Genomic DNA, 10,000 nt, shown 5'->3' on the forward strand with positions numbered 1-10,000 from the left:
GGCATTACTAAGCTCTGACAGAGATGCACACTACAGGCCATGACAGTTAGCCTTTACAGTTGGGGAGGATGACAGCAAGTCTGCAGATCAGCGCTGAAAAGAACAAAGCCACGTCAATTGGTGGAGTCCAAGCATAACTTGTCAATCTCAGAAAAGACAAAGGCAAATATGTCAACAAGTTTACATACCTATAATATCATCACCATCATCATGATGATCATCATCATCATTTAATGTCTATTTTCCATGCTGGCATGGGTTAGATGGTTTGACTGGAGCTGGGAAGCTGGGATGGAGTGGGGGCTACCTTAGGCTCTTGTCATCTGTTTTAACATGGTTTCTAGAACTGGATGCCCTTCCTAATGCCAACCACTTTATAGAATGTACTGGGTGCTTTTTATGCAGCACCAGCAATAATAATAATAATAATAATAATAAAGACGGTAATTTTGGTGTGAGAGGAAAATTGATTACACCAACCCCAGAGTTCAATTAGTACTTATTTTATCAACCCCAAATGGATGAAAGGTGAGATTGCCTTTAGCAGGTCTTGATCTCAGAATGTAAAGCAAGAAGAAATGAGACCAAGCACTTTGTTTGATGCCCTAAAGATCCGGTCTGTAACAACAGTCCCTAAAATAGGCACAAGTTTGAAATTTTGTACTTTTAGGGAAGAAGGTTTGTTGACTGCATCAACCTCAGTACTTGATTGGTACTTAATTTTAAGTACCAGTCAGAGGGATGAAAGGCAAAATTAACAGGACTTGAACTCAGAATGTAAACAACTGCAAAAAATTCCACCAGGCATTTTGCCCAATTTTGTCCAACGATTCAAATGATAAAAATAATACAGATAACATTAGCTGTTGAACTAATGTAGTGTTTTCTTCCATAATTAAGTATTTATTTATAGTTGGTTAATTAAACAGATAATGAGCTATTTAATGCACCAGAGATGTTAATAGCCACACATGTATTGCCTATAATGCAGACAGTGCCTGGAGATTATCTAAAGTTAATCAAACATGCTATTATTAAGAAAATCAATAAGCTGTAAGCCTAAAGCCAGTGAGAGAGACACTCATATTGAATCACACTGTACTAAAAATAGCAGCCAAATTATCTCATTCAAGTCATAAACTACTGTCTGAAAAAAATGTAAGGACACATTAGGTAATGCAGTCCTAGATAACTATATACAGTATTGTCCAGGCTTCTCGATACATTGTGCAGTCTTTGTAAGCAAAAGGCTCATTCATAGAATGTCATTTGTTTCCAGTTTTCAGCGAAAAGATTATTGCTTTGACCCTGTTTGGAAAGAGCAAAAGATTATTGCTTTGACCCTGTTTGGAAAGAGCAAAAGATTATTGCTTTGACCCTGTTTGGAAAGAGCAAAAGATTATTGCTTTGACCCTGCTTGGAAAGAGCAAAAGATTATTGCTTTGACCCTGCTTGGAAAGAGCAAAAGATTATTGCTTTGACCCTGCTTGGAAAGAGCAAAAGATTATTGCTTTGACCCTGTTTGGAAAGAGCAAAAGATTATTGCTTTGACCCTGTTTGGAAAGAGCAAAAGATTATTGCTTTGACCCTGTTTGGAAAGAAGTAAAAGTTAAAACCTTCTCGAACCATGACGATTCATATGAGCTGTTTTCCTGGTTTCCATGGCGTGAGAATTCCCTACCCCGGATGGGATGGGATGGGATGGGAATCTGTCGCTCAGTCCAGCTGATTGGACTGGAGCAACATGAAATGAAGTGTCTTGCTCAAGAACACAATACGTTGCTCGGTCCAAGAATCGAAACCACAATCTTACCCCCTGACCACTAAGCCACATGTCTCTACTTAGAAACAAATGGAGGCTGGTGACAGGAAAGGCATCCAGATGTAGAAAACACTGCCCCAGCATAGCTTTGTTTGACCCAAGTAAGCATGGAAAAGTAGAGACTAAAATGATAACGATGATAGTGATGATGATGATAGCAAAGATGAATAGTGTCATATGTCTGATCCATGCAAACACAGAAACGAGGATGTCAAATGATAATGATGAAGATGATGATGACAGAAAAGACGAAACAGCAAGGATTATCCTTGTGAGATAGGAACACAGGAGGAAAGAGTGCAATAAGAAGAAGAATGGAAACTGTGGGAAAGCCTAACTTTAGAAACCATTCTTGTTCTTTAACAGTCAACATCTAATATACAACATGGTTTTAAATCACGAACTGGCCCTTGGGTATCTGTAACGGAATCCACTCTATTAATAGCATTCAGGGGTCAAGGGTGTTGTGTTTTCTCCCTTGTCTTTTGGAAGGAAATTAGAGCTTGGTGTAGTCCGCTGGCTTGTCAACTCCTGTCAAACCGTCCAACCCATGCCAGCATTGAAAACAGATATGAAACGATGACAAAAGTTGTGATAATATAAAACTGTGAAGAATAAAATGGGTTTTGAAGTCTTACATGTTTCAAATAATGCAGGAATTTGGCATTCTTTCACCCAATCTGTTGGGATGGCATCTTTTGTAAGTTCTACAAACATTTCAAAAGGACAGTCCAAGGGGCAATCTGGAAACAAAAAGAAAAAGACAGAAATGGAGAAAATTGATAAATACTTTATTATATTGATTATTTAGCCAGAGGGGAAGCAGATGAGAAAAGATTTGCCAATGTTCTGCGCCGTGAGGACCAAAGACTCGAGGTATTTCGTGTTGCAAGACAGTGTAGGAGAGAGAATAGTGATGTCGTAGGAGAGAAATGTGTTCGCATGGATGATGGTATGCTTGCACTAAATGAGGCTGCAAAGAAAGAGGTCTGGAGATGCCACTACGATAGATTGCTTAATAAAGAGAATGAATGGGAGGAAGAGAGCCTGCCGTATGTCGACCCAATAGAGGGACCAGCTATCCGAGTTGATAGTACAAGGGTAGATAAAGCAATTAAGAGTATGAAGACAGGGAAAGCCCCCGGCCCATCAGGAATCACTGCAGAGATGCTCAAAATATCTGGCAGTGTTGGCTACAGCCTAGTCACCCTTATTACGAACCAGGTGTTACACGAAGGAGTCATACCCAATGACTGGTGTAGCAGCACCATAGTCAACTGCTACAAAGGTAAAGGTGACGCTTTAGATACAAATAATTACAGAGGCATCAAGCTGTTAGATCAGGTTATGAGAGTTACGGAGAGGGTCATAGCCCAACTAATTAGGGAGCGAATCAATTCAGATGAGATGCAGTTTGAGTTCGTGCCAGGTAAAAGCACTACTGATGCCTTATTTCTAGTAAGACAGCTGCAGGAGAAATACCTAGCCAAGGATAAACCTCTGTACCTGGCTTTCGTTGACATGGAGAAAACCTTTGACAGGGTCCCCCGATCCCTTATCTGGTGGTCAATGAGGAAACTTGGGATAGAAGAATGGTTAGTGAGAGCTGTGCGAGCCATGTACAGAGATGCTGCCAGTAAGGTGAGGGTTGGAAATGAGTACAGCAATGAATTCCGGGTAGAGGTAGGGGTCCACCAAGGTTCCGTCCTCAGCCCCCTCCTATTTATCATAGTCCTCCAGGCAATCACAGAGGAGTTCAAGACAGGTTGCCTCTGGGAGCTCCTCTATGCTGATGACCTTGCCCTAATTGCGGAGTCACTATCAGAACTAGAGGAGAAGTTTCAGGTGTGGAAGCAAGGTCTAGAATTGAAGGGCCTTAGAGTCAACCTAGCTAAAACCAAATTCCTAATAAGTAGGAAGGTAGATAAAACACAAACCCCTTCAGGTAGATGGCCCTGCTCAGTATGTAGAAAAGGGGTAAGTAGTAACTCTATAAGATGTACCCAGTGCAAGCTATGGACACATAAGAGGTGCAGCAACATCAAAGGCAGGTTAACTAGGATGTTAGTTTTTGTATGTGGCAGATGTTCAGGTGCAATAAAGACTGTAAACAAACAGGAAACAACTTCTATCTCATTCCAGGGTGAAAAACTAGAGGTAGTCGATAGCTTCCTCTATCTGAGCGACCAAGTTAGTAGTGGGGGTGGGTGCGCTGAAAGTGTAGCTGCTAGAATAAGAATAGCCTGGGCAAAGTTTAGAGAGCTCTTAGCTCTGCTGGAGACAAAGGGACTCTCGCTCAGAGTAAAAGGCAGACTGTATGACACATGTGTACGAATAGCCATGCTACATGGCAGTGAAACATGGGCTGTAACTGCTGAGGACATGCGTAAGCTCGCAAGGAATGAAGCCAGTATGCTCCGTTGGATGTGTAATGTCAATGTGAATCCCCGTCAGAGTGTAAGTATCTTGAGAGAAAAGGTGAACATTAGAAGCATCAGTTGTGGTGTGCAAGAGAGACGATTGCGCTGGTATGGACATGTGGTGAGAATGGATGAGGATAGCTGCCTGAAAAAGTGCCACACCCTAACAGTTGAGGGAACCCGTGGAAGAGGTAGGCCCAGGAAGACCTGGGCTGAGGTGGTGAGGCAAGACCTTCGTACATTGGGCCTCACCGAGGCGATGACTACTGACCGAGACCTTTGGAAATGTGCTGTGCGTGAGAAGACTCGGCAAGCCAAGTAAGATCGTTGCCAGTGCCCCTGGACTGGCTCTTGTGCGGGTGGCACATAAGATGCACCATTTTGAGCGTGGCCGTTGCCAGTACCGCCTGACTGGCCTTCGTAGGATTTTCGAGCGAGATCGTTGCCAGTGCCCCTGGACTGGCTTGTGTGGGTGGCACATAAAAGACACCATTTCGAGTGTGGCCGTTGCCAGTATCGCCTGACTGGCCTTCGTGCAGGTGACACGTAAAAGCACCTACTACACTCTCTGAGTGGTTGGCGTTAGGAAGGGCATCCAGCTGTAGAAACTCTGCGAAATTTAGATTGGAGCCTGGTGTTGCCATCCGGTTTCACCAGTCCTCAGTCAAATCGTCCAACCCATGCTAGCATGGAAAGCGGACGTTAAACGATGATGATGATGATGAAGTAACAACTCTTCATTATAATTAATTTATGATATCAATAATTAAATATATGGATAAACGAATATTAAAAATGAACAGCATAAGAGCCATAGACTAACCTTTCAATTTCAGGTGTGTGGGTGGTTGCATGTAATTGTATAAATCTGCAGTCGTATTTTTGTAAAGGATGCGGACAAAGTAGTTATTCTCTTGGTTTTGATGAAGTTCAAGAATCAATGTGGATGCATAAGGAGGCAGGACGTGGTTGAAGATCTTCATAGCATGACTCAAAGCCGCAACAGTCTTATCATGCTGGAAAACAAGAGAGATCAAAAGGTAACATAGCTGCTACATAAAGGGGCAGATGGGGCCCCGTGGTAAGAAGTTTGCTTTCAAACCATGTGATTTCAGGTTTAGTCCCACTTCGTGGCACCTTGGGCAAGAGATGTTTTCTGCTTTAGCCCTGAGGCAATCAGAAGCCTTATGAGTGAACTTGCTAGATGGAAACTGAAAGAAGCCTGTTGTATGAGCATACGCATGTGCATGTGTCTCCTTGTCTTGACATCGTGTGATAGTTGTGAAATGATTGTTACTATCATGCTGTCACCAACAGGTGAGTGTTGGTGACAGCAAGGGTACCCAACCAAAAAGAATCTGCATCAATATACTCTGTCCAACTGATGCAAACATACAAAAATGGATGTTAAATGATGAAGAGAAATAAGAGGCAGTGGCTCAGGAGTTTCATTTGTTCATTGCATAAAATGCTTCACAAGTATTTAGTCCTTTATCATTCCAAGTCTTTGATATCTGTGGTACATGTGTGTTTTTGCATTTGCAACCCCTCCCACGACCACGAGATAACCAGTGGTGGCTTGTTTGTGTCTTTGTAGCTTAGTGGTTTGGCAAACAGAATGACAGAATAAGTACCAGACATTAAAAAATATAAGTAGTGGGGCACTGAGGTCAAGCTCTTCAGACAGCGCCCCAGCATGGCCACATTCCAATGAGAAAAACGAGTAAAAGATAAGCGCTTAGCCCTTTAGTATTTAGACCGGCCAAATCCAGTCAAAATATTTGCCTGTTTTAGGTTCAAACTGGCTGGATCCAGCCTATCACACCTACCCTACAACATCATTAAAAAATTGGGTTCAGACTGGCTAGGTCTGGCCTATCACACCTACCCTACAATGTCATTCAAAAATAATCCCATCATGGAAATCTGAAAGTTATGATATAATCACATGATTAATTCAAAACGATGTGAATAAATAAGGATTAAATTTGACAATTATTTATGAATGGTAACGAGTTAAACGACAGAATTGGGTGAAACCCAATAAATTTGGTATTTAAAAGAAATTACTCACAGCTGAATACATGAAGAGTTTTGTCTTGAAATCTGGTTTTGAGTGGATTTTTTTCTGCATATTGTTCAACATTTTTTGCAGCAGAGGACCTGAAATTTATAGAAATAAAATATTTTGGTAAAAAGGTTTAATTTCAAAGTAAGTCATTGATGATTCCAAGACTGGTCCCAATTTAGAAGATGTGTGATTGAATCTCTTACTAAACCCCTTATCTTCTCTGTCATATTTTCCAGACCTGATGAAATAAGTACCAATTAAGCATTAGGGCCAATGTAATACCCTTCCCCTCAAAATTTCAGGCCTTGAGCCTATAGTAGAAATTACCATTATTATGATTATAGCAGTCAAGATGAACTTACCTCCTTTCAATCGAGCCATTTCAGGGGTTCCGAAGAGAAGTGTAAATGACAAGGTATTAAGATCAATGAGCTTATTGTAAACGGTTTCATTTAACCAGGATGGCTTACTGAAATTGTGATGACCCTGTAAAATGCAAAATAAAAACACCAACAGAAACAAATAAATATATAATAAAAATCAAAATTCTTAAAATGTTGGAAACAGAAAAATCTACTTTCAGACATATTTTATAATAAATTTTTTTACCAATTCATCCTTAAACCAATTAATATTGTCACATGTGTTGTTCGTTTTGTTTGGTTTTTAACCCATTTTTTCTTTTTATCATATTTCTATTGAAACAGTGTTTTTGCTTCAAATTAATTTTTGAAAATAATTTAGTAAAATAACTTCATGACTAAAAGTGAAGAGAAAGTTCTAAATAGAATTGAAGAATTCTTCCATCCAAATAATGTTATTTACTAAATAATTGCAGGAAAGGATCAGAAAACAGATTCTTCAAGCTGAGCCCACTGACCGAAAATGTAGAGGTAGACGAAGAATGAGATGGTTGGATTATCTTCATGAGGATCTCTACTCCAAAGACCCTTCCAAGAATAGATGTTACCAAAAATATTTATGTCATGCTCCTAACAGTTCTGACTCACTGCATTAACCATGATAGCCTGCACTTGGCTATGTATCCTGTATACAGAAGGAACCCTTGGGAAATTTTCCAGTATCATCATTTTATGTAGCCAAATCACTAAATAATTTTCATACCTTAATCAACAAAGTGTTTAAGTGATTTTATGGTCTTTATTTCACTGATAAAACCAAAATATGAATGGAGTCATCACCATAGCTATCAAAGATCACGACACACTTCTCCCTTTAGGCATAACTCTGTTTAATATCTGAACAATTAAAATTTCACAGTTCTCTCCCTTGCCCCATTTTGGGAACAATTTTTATTAGCACTAATGACTTCTTCTCAGTTCTTTATGCAGAAGGCAACCCATCAATAAAATCTTTCTATTTGGGCTTCGTTCAGTTTCTGTCTACAAAATTCATTTACAAGGATTTGGTTGGCTTATAGCAGGACTGAACCCCAAACCACAAGGCTTGAAGCAGACTTCTTAGCTACGTAGCCATGTCCTGCGTCTGGATAGATTTCATGAACTTCAGACAACTTTTTTTTTATCTTTTCCTTGTTTCAGTCATGACACTGTGTCCATGCTGGGGCAATGCCTTGGGAAATTTTTAGTTGAATGTATCGATCCCGGTACTTATTTTTTAAAAGCTTGGTAATAATTCCTCTGCTCTCTTTTGCCAAACTGCTAAGTTACAAAGATGTTAACACACCAACACTAGTTCTCAAGCAGCGGGGACAAACATACACACAAAGACACATACACACATGTGTGCGAATATATATATATATATATATATATACCATCTACCACATCCATTCACAAGGCTTTGGTTGGCCCATGGCTTTAGTACAAGTCACTTGGTCGTCAAGGGGTCATGTAAGGTGACTGGTTGGTAGGCAAGCTCCTTACCAAACAGCCATGCCTGTGCCTGTTTCATATTTCAAGATGAAAACGTTGAGGAGAGTAGCCTGGTGGTTAGGCCATTGCACTCATGATTGTGAGATTGTGGTTTCAATTCTCAGGCAGGGCAAAACATTGTATTCTTAAGCAAGACATCACTTCACACTGCTCTAGTCCTCTCAACTGTAAATGAGTAAACCAGAAACAGACTGACATCCTGTTCAAAAGGAACTGGGTACCAGGCTGTATGAGCCCTAGAGATAGAGACTAAGACAGTAATGTGCAGGGGACTCACTACTCACTAATACTAAAACATTATGTAATTAAAAATATAATAATATATTGTTGGGAAAAAAATTGAACTTACCTCGCAAATTAAAGTGTCAGCCAGCATCCAAACATAACTGATGTTTTCTTTGGGACCACCAGTGACCCGACTAAGAAACTCATAGAAGGGCTGCAAAGAAAATATCAAAACAGCCGTAAATGTACACATTCGAAAGAATTATTCCTTTATTACCAACGGAAGCAGTGTTAGTACCAAAAGGTAATCTTTATATCCAACTTAATGTGGATGTCATGTTTGAACGCTGAACACTGCATTATTAGTCTTGAGAGATCCTTTCACATAGACACATCATCATCATCATCATCATCATCGTTTAACGTCCGCTTTCCATGCTAGCATGGGTTGGACGATTTGACTGAGGACTGGTGAAACCGGATGGCAACACCAGGCTCCAGTCTGATTTGGCAGAGTTTCTACAGCTGGATGCCCTTCCTAACGCCAACCACTCAGAGAGTGTAGTGGGTGCTTTTACATGTCACCCGCACGAAAACGGCCACGCTCGAAATGGTGTCTTTTATGTGCCACCCGCACAAGCCAGTCCAGGGGCACTGGCAACGATCTTGCTCGAAAATCCTACAGGAGCCAGTCAGGCGGTACTGGTAACGGCCACGCTCAAAATGGTGCATCTCATGTGCCACCCGCACAAGAACCAGTCCAGGGGCACTGGCAACGATCTTACTTGGCTAGCCGGGTCTTCTCACGCACAGCACATTTCCAAAAGTCTCGGTCCGTAGTCATCGCCTCGGTGAGGCCCAATGTACGAAGGTCTTGCCTCACCACCTCAGCCCAGGTCTTCCTGGGCCTACCTCTTCCACGGGTTCCCTCAACTGTTAGGGTGTGGCACTTTTTCACGCAGCTATCCTCCTCCATTCTCACCACATGTCCATACCAGCGCAATCGTCTCTCTTGCACGCCACAACTGATGCTTCTAATGTTCAGCTTTTCTCTCAAGATACTTACACTCTGACGGGTATTCACATTGACATTACACATCCAACGGAGCATACTGGCTTCATTCCTTGCGAGCTTACGTATGTCCTCAGCAGTTACAGCCCATGTTTCACTGCCATGTAGCATGGTTGTTCGTACGCATGCGTCATACAGTCTGCCTTTTACTCTGAGTGAGAGTCCCTTTGTCGCCAGCAGGGGTAAGAGCTCTCTAAACTTTGCCCAGGCTATTCTTATTCTAGCAGCTACACTTTCAGCGCACCCACCCCCACTACTAACTTGGTCGCCCAGATAGCGGAAGCTATCGACTACCTCTAGTTTTTCACCCTGGAATGATGGTGCATAAAGGCACTGGCACAAATCATAGCAGATGAGAATTGTCTGTTATGGGTGCTGGAATTCCCTTATTATGAGATTTCCATCTACTGGATCTCATCAGTGGTGGGTATCCGATGACTGCATACCAGTCAAATTTCACTGCCATGATATATA

General features: G+C 41.3%; 1 protein-coding gene across 1 annotated transcript in view; it reads right to left on the reverse strand.

Annotated features, from left to right (window-relative positions):
• The window catches only part of LOC106873045 (prostatic acid phosphatase), a 26,260-nt gene that overhangs the window by 1,240 nt on the left and 15,020 nt on the right, over positions 1–10,000 (reverse strand). The window contains exons 6-10 of the mRNA XM_014920252.3: positions 8,579–8,668; positions 6,676–6,799; positions 6,317–6,405; positions 5,066–5,258; positions 2,461–2,565 (exon numbers count right to left, since the gene is read on the reverse strand). Of these exons, the coding sequence (XP_014775738.1) occupies positions 2,461–2,565; positions 5,066–5,258; positions 6,317–6,405; positions 6,676–6,799; positions 8,579–8,668 (601 nt within the window). The remainder of the gene's footprint in view (positions 1–2,460; positions 2,566–5,065; positions 5,259–6,316; positions 6,406–6,675; positions 6,800–8,578; positions 8,669–10,000) is intronic.

This window comes from Octopus bimaculoides, chromosome 18 (assembly GCF_046866305.1).
Source record: "Octopus bimaculoides isolate indiv1 chromosome 18, ASM4686630v1, whole genome shotgun sequence".
Lineage (NCBI taxonomy): Eukaryota > Metazoa > Mollusca > Cephalopoda > Octopoda > Octopodidae > Octopus > Octopus bimaculoides.